The sequence below is a fragment of the Lepisosteus oculatus genome, chromosome 5 (genome assembly GCF_040954835.1).
Source record: "Lepisosteus oculatus isolate fLepOcu1 chromosome 5, fLepOcu1.hap2, whole genome shotgun sequence".
Lineage (NCBI taxonomy): Eukaryota > Metazoa > Chordata > Actinopteri > Semionotiformes > Lepisosteidae > Lepisosteus > Lepisosteus oculatus.
In genome coordinates, this window is record NC_090700.1 from 44,832,438 (window position 1) to 44,853,503 (window position 21,066).

The 21,066-nt window shown below is 38.4% G+C and overlaps 2 protein-coding genes across 8 annotated transcripts in view; both read right to left on the reverse strand.

The window, feature by feature from the left end:
• Nucleotides 1–1,271: 1,271 nt before the first annotated feature.
• arpp19a (cAMP-regulated phosphoprotein 19a) lies at nt 1,272–8,011 on the reverse strand. 5 transcript variants are annotated; one of them, XM_015342853.2, is made up of 3 exons: nt 7,825–8,011; nt 3,858–3,980; nt 1,272–3,324 (listed from the first exon to the last, which is right to left on the reverse strand). In XM_015342853.2, the coding sequence occupies exons 1-3, from the start codon at nt 7,909–7,911 to the stop codon at nt 3,154–3,156; spliced, it is 381 nt and encodes a 126-aa protein (XP_015198339.1). In that variant the 5' UTR covers nt 7,912–8,011; the 3' UTR covers nt 1,272–3,153. The 5 variants fall into 5 exon arrangements, with proteins under 5 accessions (XP_015198339.1, XP_006628721.1, XP_015198342.1 ...); XM_006628658.3 differs by having other exon boundaries at nt 7,852–8,008; XM_015342856.2 differs by lacking the exon at nt 7,825–8,011 and adding an exon at nt 7,714–7,791.
• A 2,174-nt stretch (nt 8,012–10,185) lies between these two features.
• atosa (atos homolog A) overlaps nt 10,186–21,066 on the reverse strand; it is a 37,996-nt gene continuing 27,115 nt past the window's right edge. For all 3 annotated transcript variants that reach the window (XM_015343033.2, XM_069190520.1, XM_015343032.2), the window contains exons 4-12: nt 20,900–21,025; nt 18,391–19,972; nt 17,038–17,163; nt 16,336–16,424; nt 15,758–15,854; nt 15,098–15,256; nt 14,283–14,351; nt 13,636–13,835; nt 10,186–13,143 (exon numbers count right to left, since the gene is read on the reverse strand). In XM_015343033.2, the coding sequence (XP_015198519.1) occupies nt 12,990–13,143; nt 13,636–13,835; nt 14,283–14,351; nt 15,098–15,256; nt 15,758–15,854; nt 16,336–16,424; nt 17,038–17,163; nt 18,391–19,972; nt 20,900–21,025 (2,602 nt within the window). In that variant the 3' untranslated portion in view covers nt 10,186–12,989. The remainder of the gene's footprint in view (nt 13,144–13,635; nt 13,836–14,282; nt 14,352–15,097; nt 15,257–15,757; nt 15,855–16,335; nt 16,425–17,037; nt 17,164–18,390; nt 19,973–20,899; nt 21,026–21,066) is intronic.

A 21,066-nucleotide genomic window follows, 5' to 3' on the forward strand; every position in this document is an offset into this window, starting at 1 on the left:
TGAGTGGAGCGCTTTGAGTGGAGTGTCCAGAAAAGTGTAAGCAATTATTAATTATTATTATTATTGTTGTTATTATCTGGATTGATGCCAGAGCAGCAATGCCTATTCTGTAAAGACTAGAATTGTACACAATATTCTAAATTAGGCCTGACTAATAAATTATACAATTTTAAGAAAACAAACCTTGATTTAAATTAGGCTCTTTTCACAATATATCCTACATTTTGTATGCCTTTTTAATCGCAGCCACAAGTGTTCTGGGGTACAGTGCCGTGAAACACTGATTTCCTCTATTATTGCATATTTGTCACTCTGGATGTTTTCAGATCTTTAGACAAAATCTAATATTAGATAAAGGGAACCTGAGTGAACAAATAACACATTTTTATTATTATTTAATTTAAAACAAAGTTATCCAACACCCATATCCCCTGTGTGAAAAAGCAATTGCTCCCTTACACTTAATAACTGGTTCTGCCGCCTTTAGCTGCAATGACTGCAACCAAACGCTTCCTATAATTCTTTCACATCGCTGTGGAGGAATTTAAGCCAACTCTTCCTCACACAACTGCTTTAATTCAGAAACAGTGGTAGGTCTTTGAGCATGGACTGCGCATTTCAGGTCCTGCCACAGCATCTCTATTGGGTTTAGGTCTGGACTTTGACTAGGCCACTCCAAAGCTTTCATTTGGCTTCTTTTCAGCCATTTGATGTGGACTTGCTTTTGAGTTTTGGATTATGTTCTTGCTGCATGACCCAACTACGCTTCAGCTTCAGCTCACAGACAGATGGCCAGACATTCACCTTAAGAATTTTCTTATACAGAGCAGAATTCATTGTTCCTTCAATTATGGCAAGTTGTCCAGGTCCTGAGGCAGCAAAGCATGCTGCCCCAGCCCATCACACTACCACCACGTTTGACTGTTGGTACGATGTTCTTACTGTGGAATGCCATTTGCTTTACACCAGACATGTCGTTCAAAAAGTTCCACTTTTGACTCATCTGTCCATAGAACATTCTCTTCAAGAATTTCCTTCGATCGTGGCATAATGTGCTTGTTGAATCTTTGTGCTGACAACCTGACTCCGATGGTAAGGGTCAAAATAGGTGAGACTTATACCGAGCAGGGCTGGCTGTAATCAAGCCTGGCTGCATTCAATCAGCTGACTAAATTATCCCTTTAATTGGGTTGATTTAACTAGGACTTTTTCCACACAGTGCCAGTTGGTGTTCGACAACTTAATTAAATAAATGAAATAAGTAAAAAACATTTGTTCACTCAGGTTCCCTTTATTGAATATTGGATTTTGGTTGGAGACCTGAAAATATTCAGTGTAAAAAAGTTGCAATAATAGAGGAAATCCATAAGGGGGCAAATACTTGCACAGCACTGTATGTCTTTGAGTTTGCACACTAAATTATGCAATTTGTGCTCATCCTCAAGGCAGATTTGCTTGAACTCTCGTGTTGCTTGTGAACAAGTTTGAGTTTTTCTAGTAACTCTCCATAAGATTCGGAACTCAGCCATTCAAAGACACTTTCTTATTCTAAAGCCACTCCAGTATGGATGCCTATCCTAATGAAAGGTGCACTTTTTTCTCCTTTTAAGTCTGAAGAATAATTTCTTCTAAAATTTGCCAGTACTGTAATTAGCTCCACCTATGTTCCAATCAGTTTTGACAAGCAACTGTCAACACAAGTGATGAAAAGCAAGTATTTTAACATACTGTAACTCTGCCCCACTTTGGTGTAAGAGTGGGGATATTGTTGACAAAGTGATAACATGGTGGATTTACATCAGATGTACAGGTAACACCTTGCATCTAGACTGAAGAGCTCCAATTTTGTCTGGTCTGACCCCATCTTTGTGCCCAATCATTTCAGAAACATTTAAGTGCTTTATTGAAAACCTGATGCAGGATTTGAATTAGACTTTTTCCTTTCAGATGAGACAGGGACATTATCGACCCATAGACATTTTCTCCCATCTCAGTCAAGAAGGTTGTATATTTGTAAAAGTCACTGTTGGCCTTATGGTGGCGTGCCTAACCAGATTCCTCCTTGTCCAGATGCATAGTTTGAAGGGACAGTATGATCTAGGCAATATGTATGCATCTTTGACTTTCTAATTGACTGTGGAGTTAGCAGTGCGTGTTTAACATGAATTGCTACTTTAAGGTGTCATGCCAGTAAGCATTTAAAGCAACAAAATGCTTAAACTGTGCAGGGATATGAATAATTCTGCAAAGCACTGTAGTTTTATCAAAACACTTCATCAGAAAGGACCATCACAAGTGTTATAAGATCTGCAGTATAAAGGGATCATTAAATAAACTAACATTTGTGCAAAACTATTTTATTTACAAAAAAAACATGGCACAGAATTGACTGCACAGTCTATGCACATGCACACTTCAAACATTTCTTTTAGTGAGTTACCATCTACAAAACCTAGATGAGAATGGGTTTAAATAGTTTTCAGCACACATTCAGTACTAGGTTCACAAGGACTGTTTTCCAGGGTGGGAAAATATTTCCCGAGAAAAACCGCAATTGATAAAGCTGAAAGATTTAAGGCAATTCTGTATTTTAAGATTTTGAGGCAAGCAAACATTAACCCATTAGAACCTAGTTTATCACACATGCTCTTTTTCCTATAACATTACTTGTAGCAATACATCTGTGTGGTCCATTCTTTATTTTTAAATATATAAAACAAGGAGCAAAGCAGTATCAAGGGGGGAAAGGCATGTGCATGATTGTAAGATTAAATAATTCAAGCACATTACTTCATTATTTAGATGAGGTCAAGGAATGATACAGTAAAAATGTAAAACTTTCTAAAATGTCGATTCCTGCCATCACTCCAACACTAGGAAATATGTACAGTTTCATCCAAAAAGTACAGTACATTTAAACCACCTGCGACGCTCCACAAGCTTAATTCTCCTTCAGAAACTATTCCAGATACTAGAGAGCTTAAATTTATCCACAAAGCAGCATTCTACTGGAATCTGCCTCTTATACTCTTCTCCGAGTGCTTTTAAATGTAGGTTAAAATAAAAAAAAAGAAAGAAACAGGAAAAAAGGCTAACACGAAGATGAGAAAAATGGGAATGAGGAAAAAAAGGCAGCAGTTTGTAAAGCCTTTATCAACCAGCCAGCTTGCTGGCAACCAGGGAAGGCTTCCGCTGGGGCAGGTCTTGCGGCTTGGGAATGTGGTCACCGGTGATCTCGGCTTTCTCCGCCGTGGCAGTCGGTAGCTGTTTGTTCTTCATCTTGGCCTTGGCCATGTTGTAGTCCCCAGAATCAAAGTACTTTTGCTATCAAGAAAAGGAGGGAATGACCTATAAATTCAGTTTCCGATGCAGTCACAAGTAGAGACAGGAATACAAAATTAGAGAAGTTTTTTTTTTTGGGGGATGAAGTCAAAACTGTTTTCCATTTAACTGAGAACTAGGTCAATTCAAGACACCAGTGTTGCAGAGAAGGATTTGTAACTTTCAGATACTGTATCCAGAACAATTTATCAGTCAGAGAACTAAAGTACATTTCCGAACCCCCAAATAGATTTGGGAAACAATAGCAACAATTAAGGAATATCTCGCATTCAGTTGAAATATGTAAACCAGTATGACATGGTTCGAGTCTACTGAACGTTTACAATGAAGAATTAAGCTAATAGAAAGTTAACCACAACAAAAAGCAAACCACAGGTTCAAGGAATTGGGTGAGGGAGAACAAGAGTTCAAGATTAAAAAAAGGAAGATAAAGGCATGCAGTACAACATCAACACCACTGTGGAGAGTCAAGCTGAATGAAGATAAAAAAAAACAACAAAGTCATTGCAGCTCACCCCCTTCTGAAGCCTTTTCCGGAGGAAGTCCGAGCCTCCGGGCTTAGACCCCAGGTGGGGGTACCTCTCTTTCAGCTTGGCCTCTTCTGCCTTCTCAGGGCTGATCACCTTGTCCTCCATTTCCTGCATATCAACAGTATATTTGGGTTTTAAGCAAAGATATTTACCTCCAAAAGGCAGCCATGTCTGGTTAATAACTTTTTATAATAAATAAAATATATAACAGCCTGCCCACCATGAGACAAAGGCCTCTTGATCAAAATCAACACTCTGAAGACGTAATGTCACTAGTAATAATGACTCAACATCAACACATTCACAACTGGTAATTTAAATTTACTAGAATTGTCGAAGATGACTTTAGATCTAAGAAATGAGGGGCTTCAGTTTAAATTACAGCAGATATTTTATTCCCATTACTTTACTGTCATGTAAATTAAGTTTATATAGTTTTTAAGAAGATTTATAATAGGCATTATAACAGTTATTTTATATTTTGATTGATGACTAACGGTATGTGAATATACAGTGACTATACAGGTTTAACACCCTGGGAAGGACTGCAGCATTTCTCCATTACACAATGCTTTCTGGAACAGGAGGTCTGCTCTTCAACAAAAACCAGCTTGGCAAAGACTCCCACTTCCAAGCACCAGCTGAATAAAAGGTCAGAGATGAACTTCAAAGCACCGATCCTGTGACTTCTGTTCTAGCAGACCAGCCTTTAGTTACACCAGTCTAATCATGTCAGACATGACTGCAGCCATGCTGGAACAAGGAGAAGAGAGCCTTACCCTTCATTAGAGAAGGATCTTTTAATTGAGCTGAAAACCAAATCAATCAACATACAGCACTTTCATCCACCCTTTGATCAAGATGTAGGGACATCCGTATGTTTAAGTGAACAGCCAATACTGTTGCACATCATTTTTATACCCCCCCCACAACATTTACTGCATGCACTTTCTGGGCCATGTTCACCAAAGAAATTCCTCACTAAAATCTGTACACCAAGAGGCTTATAAAAATTCTATAAAGGGAATGGGTCAATTTAACTACTCATAAGAAAATGTGTACAGATTTGTTACACACAACTTTCCTGTGTGGGTTGAATAATAAAACAAAAACTAATACTTTTGTACTTTCAAAAAAAAAAGTGTGGGGGATGAGGGACAGGAAAATGAATAAGGCTCTGTGAGCATGGCAACACAATAATCAAAGGGGTTTATTTAAGGAAAGCAGCATAATCAACCCCAGATGTCAAGAAGAGCAACTCTTCGCATACAAGGGCCCAAGCTGATCAATCACTACATTCATTTAAAAACATGGATGCCAAGAAAACACAGAATTACCATCTCGATCATATGCCACTATGCCAGTGGTTAACCAAAGGTGGGCATATTTCAAATTCAGGGAAAGTTTGGTTGCAGAACATGCATAGAAAAAAAGCCTTCTAGAAATTAGTTTCTAATTTCTTTCCTGCTATACACTGAGGCCCGATTTCTCCATTGACCATAACAAAAGTATCTGGGTTCTGCTTTCACATCTCCCCCATTTTGTTTGCCGAGTTTTCCATTATTGCAGATTCTCGTTCATGAGCACGTATCTAAGGGAAACCAGTTCAGTTTTCCTAAAAGTTAATTAATCAGTTTGCTGATTTGCCCATCTCCACTGAAAGCTAGAAACATTCTTGGCACTATGCTAGGCTACTTCCAGCACAAGCAAATTCCTAAACGGCAAATAAAAGAATCAGATGTGTAAAGTATCATAAAAAAGTGGACTGATTTGATATTAAGGGAGTTTTCAGTCCCAAAAACAGAACATTATCACTACTCACATTTAACAAAAAATATTAGCCTCTTACTCCAGATTGCGACTTTCACATTCTGCCTGAAAAACAACAATCCATTGACAAACTAGTTCTCTGTATTCTGAAGGAATGCTGGATACAATGAGCACCAACAGCAGCTGTAATCCAAGAGCCATACTGCAGTCAAAAGCCGGAAGGCAGCTGCGATCAATATCTGCAAACGCATATGTTTTATGACCACTGAAGTTGATGGAACTGGGTCACGTCCAACACAGGCTTTTCTTGGACATAAAAAAAATGGACACAGGAGAGGGTTATTCCAATCTTTTGAACAGGGGGTAAAAACTTGCAAGTGTTCCAGTCAAGCCAGCTAGCAGGTGAGTGGTGCAAGCCACCAGGAACAGAACTGGGAGGCTTGGCCAATCTGGCTCTTTTTCTCAGTGCAACAGGAGGCAACAACCTTAACACCTTACTGTTCTTGCTTCTTAAAATCTTAGATCCACTGCCTTCAATCCAGTGTGCCAAGCACCAATCACTAGAAATGATCACTAAGATCTTGCTGCCTAGACTCTCCAAAAAGCCTTAGGTGAGTCTGTGGGAGTTCCCACGAGACGCAAGATTCTGCGGAGGGTTATTCCAACATGAAACAGACCTCACAACACCATCGAAGAATTTCTTGAGTTGGCCAGAAAATGTGTATTAAGCTTTGACCAGTGTAGGTGATCGTGGTCCTGAAGGGCTGGTGAGTCTATAGGTGATCTTTCTAACTCAGCTCATCATCACATAAACAGGACCAACTGAAGAGCCTTCCTCTGCTGTTTAGGCACTGATGCTTTGAAAGAACCTGAAACCTGGACACCCACCAGCCCTGTAGAACCAGAAGTGCTCACTCATGGCCCAGACCACTCCATACTGCAGCATATTAAGCATGGCACCCTCCCACCCTTTAACAGCTTTAAATGATCAAAAGCTAGGATGTTACAGAAAACCTCAATATGTTCAAATGGAAGATCAGTTTAACCTGGTCATTTGCAAATAATAAAAATGCTAGCTCAAAGACGACTCAGGTTAACACCGGCTGCAGCAGAATTCAACATGGCTAACCATTTAGATCTAGTTCAAAGTTCATCTTAAACCTTGAAAGATTCGGCTGTACACTCACTAGATTTTGATCTTTATTTCTATAAATAGCTGTAACTCAGCTTAATTTAGAACATCACTTCACTGAAAACACAAGCAAATCCAAGACACTTCTTTCATGATCACGTTCACTTCAAAACGACATTCTGTAGGGGATTGCAAGGGCCTCTACATTCATAATTCACAGGAAAGAACATGGTTTCAATGTGCAGCAGAGGCCCACGTCACAGCATTTGCGCTGTTATTACGTAATGTTAAACTTCAGCTTGGGATCTCAGGTATTAGCATATAGAAAGCCTCTGGACAACGTGAAACTACCACGAGAGAAAAAAAAAAAGAGAATTGGTACCGCGGACACAGACCAGAAATCAACGATCATTCAGACTAGAGGTTGCAAGAATCGGGTCACAGCACACCGAACCCAGTATCTTCCACGACGACCGCGACAAAAACGAAATTTCTTAAACACGCCGAGCCCCTTTATTCTTCAGCACTGCGCTTAACCGACCAGACATCATAATATGCAGTAAAAACAAGGACACCTTGTGCTCTGACCCATATCACGCTAGAAAAGCGCTGTGAACCAAGTACTGTCTTATCAGCCAATTGGCATTAAGGCAAAGAAACCCGGGACCTCCACACTCCAGCCGGATAAACCTTGCTAGACTGCTAACCCTTCATCTTGATTATAAACATCGCCCCCCAGAATACTGAAAATAGACGCCAAGCCTTTTTAACTCACCAAAGCCACGACCACACGCGCTCCTAAACGTCTTCAATTACGTTTTTTTTCCTACTGCAACGTGGCTTATATTAGCATATTTAGCAAGGTACATAAAATATTTATTTGCCTGCACCCCAACATTATCACCCAGCCCTACCTGACTGACTCCTCGCTGTACTCACCGCTAACAAGCGTGAAGACGACGTCTGTTTGCCTACTGCCTGATTCCACCTGACCGACTCTGGATGCACATTTTGGTCAATTTGGCACTACCCTGACGCCAAAGGACTTACCAAACAGTGCACAACGCCTTTACTTACCCTCTGCTCCTCGGTTGTAGCTTCTTCGATGGTCTTTGTTTCTTCTGTTTCCCCAGACATGACTAAACAAACGAGAGGGAAAATAAAAACCAGGCGAAATAAAGACAGCTCCCTTCCCTCTCCCGTTCCGCTGAATCAAATGCGTCCTCCCGCAAAAACATGGCTGCCGGTTTTAAAAGTCAGCCCGTAGGATTTTTTTTCTCCAATTGATAACTAACCCATTAATGTGCTCATTTTAAATTTCTCTCAATTACATTATTTTTAACAGAAATAAAAAAGTTCCTTTTTTTTTAAATGCAATTTTAAGCGTCCGGGCATTGTGGCGCATTGTATTCTGGGATATGTAGTTTGGGTCCTTTGACGGCCCGACTACCCTGCGAAAACTTGTCTTTGTAAATTGATGGTTGTAGAGAAAAGCTATTAATGAAATACAGTGTTGACGCCATCATTATTTTAATGTATAGGTGGCTTGAATATAAATAACCGGTCAGTAATTTAAAATAGTTTTAGCAGGACATAATACATTTATAATGTTTCTGCAGCCAGTGTAGATGGAATCAAAGTCAAGTTGTGCGTGTGCGAGGTAAATACGTAGTCATGACATCCGTATGTACTGTATCTACATTACAAAGCAACGACAAAAATGGTCGTTTGAAGTTTAAATCCATTAATATTTAATACGCACAAGCAACAGATAAGACCTAAATAAATGTTCCACCATGGAGACAGAAAGCGTGTCTGTCAACCACTCACATATGCGAAACAAAGGTGCTCTTAAAACAGAATAAATAGTAGCATAGACTTACAAAATCATACAAAAGTGTAAGTCCAGCAAGGCCGGTCCTAGGGGCCAAATGAGACACGATCCAGACGGTCTTATAGGTCACCCTTAAATCATCAATTAGTAAAAACTTGGAATATATGTGAGTTTTGATCACTTTTAACCGTTAATGGGTTCAATACGGTCAGTATTCTCCAAATGTCATCCTCAAGGGTTACAAGTGTTGGTATTTCATTCAACATGACCTAGAAATTATTCAATTAAACAAAACACTCGTTTAAGTAGCCAAAGGTTGATTTTTGACTATAGGCAAAAAAAAAGGGGGGGTTATCTTATCTATGAGTATAGTACTGTAGCGCATACGGCCTCCATTGCTTGCGAGAGCTGGCTTACCAGAGCGGTGACGTCACCGCCCTTCCCTGTGAATAGCTGGGACCGCAGCCATCAGGCTGACGGGAGATTTCCCTTTGGCTCAACAGGCTGAGTCCCTGTTGAGTGACACTGGTAGCCTGGGTTTGAGTCCCCGATGGTGGGGGGCCGACCTGATGTGGCGGTGGTGAGGGCACCCATGTGAACCCCAAAGTGTTACAGTACTCCAAGTATGATCTAATAACTAAATTAAGCAGTGTAAACGGGGAAGATAAATGTTATTTTCGCTTTACTATTTTTTTCAAAAACTAACATACAGACTTTTCAAATCAACATTATGAAAAAGAGTAGTTCAGGTGGGTAGCTGTGTCAGCATGCGTAGGCTGTAAAGGAACAAGTAATAGGTTTATTCCATGCTGAAAAAAAGAAGAAAGAAGAAAGAGAACACAACGTTTCAGCCGTGGAGCCTTCTTCAGGTGTCTTTTTTTCAGCATGGAATAAACCTATCACTTGTTCATTATGAAAAAGATATGTGCACCTTCAAATACATAGAGAAATATGTCCACATTCCACTGTAGCCTATCCTGAGCTATGGCAGTTACTCTGCATGATGCTGGATTTTAGATGATTTTTTCTGTAAATTTAATTTGCAACAGAACACAAAATAGAAAACAGGAATAGGAAAATAATAGGAAAATTAAAGACTACAGAACATTTGACATCGATGGTGTTAAATTGGTGATACCAGTTAAATGGTACTTTACTTTTAAAATCTTGCTTTCATTCCAGATAGAATTGTGAGATGAACAAATTTCTCCTTATGGTAGCTGTTTTATTCTATTCCATACAACATTGTAGAATTAAAGTGAGTAGACGACTGGACCCAGTGTGGTAATGGATACTTATGATGACTCGTGCCATCAATTCATGCAATCATGTTGAAAAGAAATAGTAAACTTCTGTTTTCTGTATTATATTGCTGGAAACAGTTGTTACAAATGGAGGGTTATGAAACGGGTGAAAATCAGGATTTGACTGAGCAGTTTAGTCAATAAGTGAAATAATTATTCATAACCCCCAACTTATACGCGATTTCTAGCAATATACCCGAGAGGCCGGTAAAATTAGAGGCCCGTGAGTTCTTTATCCTCTGGCATGTTGAGAGGAGTAATAATCCAGGTACACTTGGTTAAACAAATATTTATTACAATGACAAAACACAGACTACACTACACAACGTACAACACACGAGGTTACTTTATGTACAGTATTTACAGACAAGGCGTTTCTGAGGCCTAACATTCTGGTCACCCAGAAAGCCCCAGACTTCTACTAAACATTAACCTCTTAAGGTGGGTAGCTGGGTCAGCATGCGTAGGCTGCAAAGGAACAAGTAATTGGTTTATTCCATGCTGAAAAAGAAGAAAGAGAACACAACGTTTCGGCCATGGAGCCTTCTTCAGGTGCGAGAGAGACAGGGCAGTCTCTCTCACACCTGAAGAAGGCTCCACGGCCGAAACGTTGTGTTCTTTTTCTTCTTTTTCAGCATGGAATAAACCTATTACTTGTTCCTCACTAACCTCTTAATATGCCTACGGAGGCCACACAAGAGATGAGCCGTCTTCTAACTAAATCCAATGCAACCTGCAGTTAAATCTCTCTCTCTGCACCCCGGGTGCCACAAAATAAATGGGAACCTATATCCCTATCCATAAAATACACCCTAAGCAGGAAAGACATTTCTGAGGTATCTTTTACTCAGGAAACCCAATTTCCCTACTCTCTCTCTAACAAGGCTCAAATACGTCGCTCTAATCAGGCTTGATTTGGATGATCATGAAGTCGCACAAGCTTCGCGTCCTACTGCTCTGGATTCCTCTCTCTTCTCTTTTTCCTCCTACTGTGATCTTATATTGTCTGTTTCTGCTCCTTTGCAATCATTAACCCACAACTAGGTATACCAAGATAGACTTTACAATTGCTTCTGCTCAAGGGACCCCCCCAGACCTCAGCAAACACCCTCTCTCCTTTGAAGTTTGAAGTGTTTACCCTTCTAACAGACACTTCTCAGTCACCTAAAGATGCAACAGTCACAGTATATCAAAGAATTTGTTGAACCTTGAGTGCTATATAATGTATGGAACCAAAGCTCTACAGCGAGCACAGAACAAATCCCTTATGATTTTTGCAGCTTATTCACATTTAACTTGCTGCTTTATACTGAACATTGTGTGTGAAGAAACGATGATGGGATCTTACCTTGGTACACTGCAGTTTCTACACATGGGATTCCTCAAATATGGCCCTCAGGACCCTGAACCACACAGGTTTTCTGTGTCCCCTTACGTTACAAACAACTATGACTAAGGCTTAACTGGGCCAATGCATCTCCTTCGCCGTTGACAATTTAGAGAAAGATCTATAACCCGGGCTCTAGGAATTGGAAAACCAGGGCTATCCAACCTCCAGCCCTTCCAATTTGCATCATTCCAAGGTTTTGCTGCAACCTGGTCGCTAATCAATCTAGTCAATCAGGAGCTGGATATATCACAATGCTGGAATTAAGAGAATTGGAGTGGCCACAGGTTGAGTAACCTTGTTCTACACATTATACTTCACTTTTTCATTTTTACAAATGTAGCTGTTTTAGCTAAAGTGTTATGATTGGTAAATAAAACCCCCTGACATTGAAGTTGTCAAGTATATGAGATTGGCATTAGGTTGGGCACAGGTGCTGTAGGCATTAGTTTTTCCAAGGTGCATTTTTTTTTCTTGCATACGGTAAATAAATGTAAAAGTATTAAAAAGCTTAAAATAAGTATATCTAAAATCCACAGTTATATCGACTAATGATCCACATCAATGAACTCTAAAGCGTTTGTGAAGTGTTACATTTGAGTAGTGAACAACTCTCAATAATCCACCACCTTTTAGTGAATTGGCTTTAGTGAAGCAATGTAACTTGGTTTCTTAGTCTCATTTATAGCTTTGTTTGGTTTGCATTGGACACACAAGCTCCTATATAAATGGTCCTAATTCATTTCATTACGTAATTAATTCACATTCTGACTCTGCGGGACAATGTTTTACATGTAACTGATACGTTTATATATCCAAAGGAGACTAAACCCAAGATCATCTTTAACAAAATAATGATTTTCTTTAAAACAGGAAGCCATCAGTTTAAGAATGGAGCACCAAAGCTCTGACAGGACTTGCATCATGATGTGGAGAAATAATTAGGGACTTAAGAGCTCTACTTCAGAGTCCAACACACAGCAGACAGCTTTTTTCCCCCACTTTATTAAAGATAATAGAAAACTGTTAAAATCCTCAACTACAAGGCACATTGAAATGATTAAAAAGTTTACCTCTCACAAAGACATCATTACTAAATGTTAATATAGAAACAGAGGTAATTGAAGCATTTATATATATAAAAATGCCCAACCAATTACATAATATTAACATATATGATGTGCCAGGAAAAATCTGTCAGATTAGCACGAACCAGTAGCTTTATTTAGATGTCTTCATTTCCAAACTAGTAAAGTGAAATTATAAATCAACAGAGGCAAGTTTAAAGATTGTTTTATATATATTTTAGAGCTGAATATTGTCAAAAATACATTGAATGATTTACATATAGGTTTACACTACATTATAATGCTTAGAATGACTGACAACATGTGTGCAGTAAATGAAATATTAATTTAAATATTAAATAACTGACAAAATAAACATGTAAACACTAAACTAGTTAAGATTCTCTTCCTATTGCAACACTTCCAATAAAGTGGTTCTGTAACAGTACAAAAGGTATTAGAATATTACTATTTTAATTTCCAGTTAATGTGGAAATACACAGTGCCCTTTTGATGCCATGTGGTCCGTGGTCAAATGGAAGGACTAGAGCTCTTCTAGAACAACATCAAAGAATGACAAAAAAGTAATGAATTTAACAAGCCTCCTCTATAGAATATATTGACTAGCATCTTGGGGAGAAAGGAGGATTTGAAGGTGCCTCCGTGTATGACTTCAGCTCGTATGCAGCACCACTGTCAACTTCCATGGATTTCCGAGAGAAAAGGAGCCGTATATCTCTATGGAGGTAGATCTTTCCAGATTTTGAGCTCTGGAACCTGAAATGGATAGTGAAAAAAGTGAACCATCATTTCCAATAGAGTCTGAAGAAGTAACTCTGCTTTCAATGGATAAAAGGAAATGAAGTTTAATTCAGAGACATTCACATCATTGCTTTTACAAGTCTGAACTAAACCCTTACTAAAATTGTTCATAGCAACATTGGCTTCTCAATCCACTAGATATTAGTATTTTTCTGACTTCCAGTTATCATAACTGTTTTTTTTTCTCTACTAATTAATCTTGATTGCTATGGCCATCCTCAGAAAAAACAAATGGAAACAGAAAATAGATTTAATCACATCCACTAGGGAAAACCATCTCCTCCTACATACCATTGTAATTAAGCAAACTATGCTAAGTGAAATCATAATCGGAAAGGCAAATGTGCAAAAAAAATCAGTTTGCTAAATTAAACCTCAACTCCTATGTGCTTGACGTAAGAGACGCTTGGTCTCTTTTGATCACAGAAAGAGACTGTTTTCACTTACCTCAGGTGTATGAGGTAGCGAAGCGTTCGCTCCTCAGTCAGCAGGGGGAGCTTTTTGGTGACGTGTCTGTTCATTTCCCTTTTCACGGGAATAGAAAATGTCCTTTGTCGCAGGAATGTCTGGTGATTGGCTGGCATCTTTCTCAAGTCAAAGATCACCACAAACATTTTCACCACAGTCTTGTTGGGATTGAATAAGGTCTGAAAGGCACAGGCCAATAGTGTTACGCCAGACATGAGCTGCATGTAATAGACATTTTGGTGGCAAGACTATGCATTTGCAATACTTAAAGTAATAAAAACGACTACCCTTCATTTAGACATAAAACAAATTGCAGTTAATATCCTTTTAAAATGCTTAAAGGAATTTTGCTAGAAAATGTACTTAGTTTGATTAGATTAAATCAAATCCTGGGCCAGTATAGTTTTTACATAATGTTATTTTTTACAATTCTGTTTATAAAACAGTTTTTACTTATAGTTACTTTAGACAAAAAGGTTTAGCCTAGGAAAATAGGTAGGGCAATCGAAAACAAAATCCCTAGCATTTTCTAAGTGACGCCACTAGAGAGCGTATATCGCTCTAGTTTAAAGCACTGCTGTGTTGTAACTGTGTTTTATTACTGTTCGTAGCTGTTCTCTACTTACCACTTGAATTGTTCCTGAAGGAGGTACTCGATATCCCCTTTTTCCTAGAGACTCCAAGGTAATTACACCCTGCAGACACAGCAAGTAAAAATCAAACTAGTACATGAAGTGGATACTGCCTGTTTTTTTTAAAAAAAACTCTTTAAGGTTACTAGAACAACAAACTGACAGCACAAAAATACATGTATTGTAGAACATAGCCCACTGTTACATTTATCTTAAACTCTGGATTTGGGCTAAATCATAACCTCAACTTAGGCTTCAATCATAAATCTCAAACCTAATGCTGATTGCTGGTTGATTGACACACAGGGAAAGCCTCCAGCAAAGAAAAAGCAGCATTCAGGTACTGGATTTGCAATTTGCTATTAGTAGATGAGTTGATAATTTAATTTGATGATGGTGTTAAAAGTTAAAAAATCTATGTTGATACGTTTGCTCTTAAAAGTCTAACCAAAAAAAAAGGCATTTTAAAATAAGAGGTAATTAAAACACCTGAAAGCAAAGCACAATGTTTTAAAAGTATCCGAATAGAGACATGATCAGACACTTGGAATGTTGTTATCCACCAGTCTCCCTTCCAATTTTGCTTCTTCTTGTTATGCTAAGCATGACTGGAAGATGGTATATTGCGTTCAGCTATGTTCAGCTAACAGGGGCCAAGGTTGTGGAAACTCCACACAGCTCACCATCCTCTAACTGAACCCAGGACCCAAAACCTATGAAACAGCAGTGCTAAGCACCATGCCACTTGTAAAATATGCTAACACTAAGATGGCATTATGCTGTGCCTTGCTAAAGGCTGGCAAGCTTACCATGTAAGGAGAAGGTGCATTGTCATCGGAGACACTATAGAATGACACTTCCACAGGCAGGGTCATATGACTGGGACAAAACATTCCGCTAGCTCCAACCTCAGCTGTGAAGCCTTCGACTGTACCTAATGGCTCCAAACGGTAGTTTAAAACAGACTCCTGCAGATAAACACATTTTATGTGATTAGATATATTATATTAAACCTTCCATATATGCACATTTTAAAATATTATTTTAACCAGAAAAGGTATTTTGTTTTCTTTTCTATCTAGTGCAAACTCTTCTGGTGCCATCATGGATTTCACAGTTAATTGCAAAAAAACGTTTTTTGTATCTAGTTTCAAGCCACCATACCTAAAAAGGTTTTATTCCCAGACTTTAAGACTAAGCATATTGTTCTGCTCTCATGTTTAAGGATTATTAAGCTTTATGATCTGATTAATCACAGAATGTTACACACATTATTAAAACTAATAAGCATGGGTGTTTTAAGTATTTCATTGTATGAAAAAATATTTTTGTATTCAAGCTAATCCGCTTATGATAATATTTTTAACTTGCTCGACCTTTTTTTAATCTTTGAACACTTAAGTTACATGAGACTGCATTTCCGTATCAATGTAAAACCCATTTAAATTAATAAGAAACTGACATCATACCTCAAAGTTCCCCAGGAGGCTAAGACTTGTTGTAGGTGGAGCACTTGTGCTAAAAACATGTCCCTGATCATCTCTATCTATTGTTTTCAAGCACACCCTATTGAAAGAAATGGAACAATCTTGGGTTAGCATTTTTTATATTGTAAGAACTCAATGACACTTAATGAAAAGTACAAAATAAAGAGAAACAAAAAAATGTACACAATTGCATTTACGCTGATGTTTCATTTTGCTATGAAAACTGCATCTCTAGAGGTTTTGCTAAGAGATACAAATGGTCCGACCATTAAAAAAATTTAAGTAGTACTCTCCATTTTTAGTTTTGTAAAAATAGTTAGTAACTCAGCTGTCCCGTTTTTTTGCTGTTGGTACCCACTAAACAATGAACTAGTTCCTCAGGCCCAAAAGAGAAGCAATTATTGAAAATACACAGATAGGTGTTACACAGATAGCACTGCTCAAATACTTGGAAAACGTCAATTCTCTTTTAATCATTCTCCTGGGTGACGTCTGCATTCATTAAATGTGTTCCAACTCATAACACACATTTGTTCAAAGAACAGCAGATCTAACAGTACCTTTTATTTGTGGACCATGGTAGATGTTTACACCGTATCAGTGAGGTGTCCAAATCAAAACACCCAGTCTGTGTTCTTCTTTGAGGAACCTGAAAAACATTTCAATAAGTAACACTTACATATTACTGTACAAAAAATATTTATATACAGGCTGAAACTGACTACTTTTGCAAAACAGTTTTTGCTTTACTGGTAGAGTGGTAAGCCTATATATAGCAAACCGCTTGAGAGAGTCTGCTATGTATTAACTCACTGTAAATATAGGTCACTTCTATAAAAAGACTGGTTTAAGTTTGAATGTCTGCACATGTCTATTGCTCACGCACTTAAAAAAGGCAGGAAATTAATATTTTGCACGGCTTTCTCTTTGGACAATGTTGTTTTTAACAGGATGTTAGTCAGAACCTTTTGACAAACAGACCCCTGTGAGTCACAGGTTTGTCTTGTGTGAGTACCTAATGACTTGGATGTGAAACAAAAGTCTTACTTTACTGTGGCTATTAAACTGTTTCAAAGATGATCTGTTGCCACTAAGCACATGATTGAAGGACTGTGTACTAAACACAAACCTTTAGACAAAATATCAGGAGACCATGCATATCCAGGTGGAGTAATAAATATATTTAGGGTGTTAGAAGGCTAAACATATTTCACATCTAATTAAAACAAATTCTACTGAAATGTAGAAAAGCCACAACTCACAGGGCTTGAAAGCAGAGGCAGTCCAGTGCAGGGATGGAAGGCATTTGTTGCTGTCCCATCTATAGAGTGACGATTCTGCTTTTTCCAGATGTTGAAAGGCTTCAAGGGAGACTGTGCTTTAACCCTCTGTGAAGGAAAGGAACAGCCCGCAGAGTAAGTATCCCAACAACACACACCTAGTAAATAAAAGAATATAATACACCTAAAATTATAATGGGACTAGTTTTAAGTATAAGGGGGCACCAGGATTTTGATACTGCCTCTCACTTAAAAGGACTTTGATAAACACTTCAAGGTGCTGTTCACCATTAACATACCTGAATTCAGAATGCACTTTACATCAGGAACAACTATATTATCAAACCAAAGACTAAATTTAATTTTACTGTGGTAAAACGGTTGCATTCCTTTTATCACTATCTGACTATCCGTCAGACTGCAATCAAAGTTTAATGAACTATGTCAGAACACAAAGCTCACAAAAGGAGAGGAGGCCATTCAACCCATCTTTCTGGTTTTACACGAATGACTTAAACATTTCAAGAAAGTAAATGAATTTACAATTAATTTTAGAATGAACTTCAACATTGGCATTTACAACCGTTTACAACTTTGCATTGTAGACTGGGCTGTTATTTGTTTTTTTTCAATTCAAATGCACTTTGAAACTAGAATTAGGACAACATTTCTCTACAGTACTGCAATCAGTAACTAGGAAGGAGGTACCAAAGTTGCAGGCAATTCCATAAGTATAAAGTTCCAAAGATGAAAGGGTGAACCAGGTAAATGTACAGTTATTCCTGTTCTGCTTTAATTTCCCGATTTTAAAATTCAAGGGTAAATATATCATGAAAATAATAAATGTTATGATCAGTGGAAATAAAGCTACTGGTTGGCTTTGAACTAGCAGTTCAAACTAATAGGCAGTAAATACATTTCACCCGTGACAATTTATTATAATACAAAAATGCACACCTCCTATACAGAAAGCACTCTAACATATATACTGTAACTACAGAAAACAAAATATTAAAAGAAGTCAAATGGAAAACAAATAAACAGATATCCTCACTGTTTTCATGATGTCTTCATTCATGATGCAAATCACAAAGAAATGTCAAACTACTATGCTACTATTTGTTTCCTAGACACGTCAGACTTACTTAATATACTTACACCTTCCAGAATGTATCCAATCAAGACATGCAGGAAACCAGTTAGGTTAAACAGTTATAAATCCATAATCTCTTAAAATGAAATTTAATAAAATACTTATTGGCAAATAAATCCTAATTCTCTTACTGTCTCTATAGCATAAAGTTTAAAAGCCAAGTATGAATTTAAATATCTTACCACAACATCAGCGGGTGCTCTTTCGGCCTTCACTGTTTGATCTTCGTGGGAGACTCTCTGGGTAAGGCCCGCAAACGTGCTGGAATCTGTAGGATCTGTATTTTCATCTTGCACAGGTTTAGACTTATCCACCTGATCTGGACTCTTGGTATTAGCAACATCTGTACGCAGAGAGGTGTCTGTGACTTTGAATCGATTCCCTCCCTGAATGTCTTCATTTCTTTCCATATGTCCTTCAGTAAAAGAGTTCCTGGGGTCCTTTTTGGCATTGTGTAAACTATCTGAAGTTCCCAATTCAGATTGATTTTTTTCATATTCAAGTTTTTTACAGGCCTCATTCTGAAGTCTAATGGAACAGTCATGTTTGTTATTGTCGGTAATTTTTGTTCTGCTACTTTTATAGTCTGTGCAAATTTGTAAATCAGTGCTAATTTCTTTAATGAAAGCTTGAGAGGTATCGTGGCATGGTACTTGGCCTTTAAACTGACTGTCAGGACTAGAGCATACTCTCTCCAATGTACTTGGTGCTTTCAATGTGCCTTCTTTGCAAGTTTTGGGTGTGCAATTATGGAGACCATTGCATTTGTTCTGAGCCTCCTGAAACGTGTCTTGAATCAGTCTCGAAATATCCTGTACCGCCTCTGATATTCTAGAATTCTCAGCGGATTCTGGCAGAAGCAGCCTTCTGCATGCTACTGGCTTAGGGGAAGGCCTCAATCCACCATCAATTTTGGCTTTGCTACATAGATTCAGGGGGGTATCAAAGGGAGAGGACCTGCTCTTCCCTTCATAACTGTTTTCAGGGGAAGGGACATCTTGTGAGGCATGGCACAGGAAGCCAGGCTCTTTGCTCTTTTTGGAAAAGCCATCTTCTTCATGCAAGCTCCAGAAGGCTTTTGAGCCATGTGGTTCATGGTTGCTAAACAGGCTTCCAGGGATATGTGGTGCAGTGGGATCACAGTAATTCAAATGCTGGGCAATTCGAGCTATCACCTCTTGCCTCTCCTGAAGAAGAGACCCAATAAGGGGATTGGTTTCACCTGAAGGAGGTCTACTGCCTTGGCTGGGAGGCCCAAGGGGATCTACTAAGGTCAGGGACTTGAATGATCTCACTGGTGGCTCAAAGGCAGGCAGCTTTGAAATTTCTCCACCATTTATAGTACCATAACCCTGTTTTTTAGGCAGCAAAGATCCAATATCAGAGGAATTATTTAATTTGGCATAAAACCATCTCACAGCTTTGCTGGGGGAAGTGACTTCTGGAAGCGGGCATTTCCTGGGATTTACTATGGTTTCTGCTGACGGCGACCAGGCTGGTTTATTGTATATGAGGGAGGACCCTTGTAGGTTACAACGGTTAACACTCGTGATTGGTCTTTCTTCCTGGCCTTGGAGCTTCTTTCCATAGAACGTTAGGCTAGTGTGAATGCTACATTTTAAAACCGGGTAATTTGGCTGTCTGGGAAGGGACTGGACACTGACTTTCAAAGCCACACTATGGGAAACATTTGGGACTGGAAAGACATGCTCAGTTGGTGGCTGAGAAAAATTCCAGACCAATTCTTCATCAGCTGCACTGATCCTGAAAAAAGCATACATATCTGTGTCAGTCTTGTACTATTTAAAACAAAGTAAAAAAATAGTGTATACATTTGAATTAATATATTTACAAATATATAAATTAAGACTATTTTTTTCTTCTCCATTCAACCACCAGGTTTTCTGAAGCAAAACACATACTTCCTGTGATACTGTAGTTAAGTTTTTCTCAGCATTGATCTAAAAAATGCCAGTGAAAAATCTTCTCACTTTATAAGAGTTTAGCTTAAGTTAACAACCTCAAACCACAGTAAATAAGCAATGAATTTAAGTCTTCTTTAGTACAGCTTTCACAAGTACAGACATCATAAATAATAATGCATTCCGATTCTGACATCCAGTATTTTTACACAAAGTAATGAATAAGTCATAACAGGCTTTGCTTAATTTAGACTAAAAGCAAATAATTTATAAAAATGCTATACACAAAAAATTGTAGTTAAAAACAAAATATCCAATGCTGTGCCATTTTCACATTGTGGCTATGAACAGATGGTATTTACTGAAAGACCACAAAAGTGATCTAGTGCTTAATGATAAAGTGGTCAGCGGGTTTGTACGTATTTGACTTTGCAGTGAAAAAATAAACCCAAGACTTTACTTGGGGCACAAAGGCTTAAATACTGAAATTAGAGTTGAATAACAGCTCTCTGAGTAAAATGACAGAATCGAAAGATGTTACACCCACTACTCTATGGAATAAGTGGCTTTGGTAATTATTGCTTTTGTTTGTCCTATCCACATCACAGGAGGCATAGCCTCCACTTTCCACTCTAATCTGTCCTGACGAAGGCTATTCTGTGCCAAAATGTTGACAGAGTTTAATAAATTATAATGGAATTTAGAGAGCATGTCCTAATAATTTCTGGACAGCAAAGTCTAGGCTGCAAGTCATTCCAGAGCCCCTTACCTGTAGAGAATATTCCTGGGAACGACACCATGTGAAGCACTAAGCCATGCACTCAGCTGGGAAAAGAACACATACGAGCGGACAGCCAGAAGCAGGGTCTTCTCCTCAATGAAGCGATCTCCACTTCTGAAGAAAAATGCACGGTCATTTTTATGCTTTTTTAAAAT

Bases quoted from the DNA above. Each gene is read 5' to 3' on its own strand.
- arpp19a (XM_015342853.2), bottom strand. From the start codon at position 7,911: ATGTCTGGGGAAACAGAAGAAACAAAGACCATCGAAGAAGCTACAACC. The intron at 3,981-7,824 runs GTAAGTCCTTTG...GTTGATATGCAG, and splicing joins AAGGCGTTGTGCACTGTTTG to GAAATGGAGGACAAGGTGAT. The intron at 3,325-3,857 runs GTGAGCTGCAAT...TTTTCTTGATAG, and splicing joins GGAAAAGGCTTCAGAAGGGG to CAAAAGTACTTTGATTCTGG.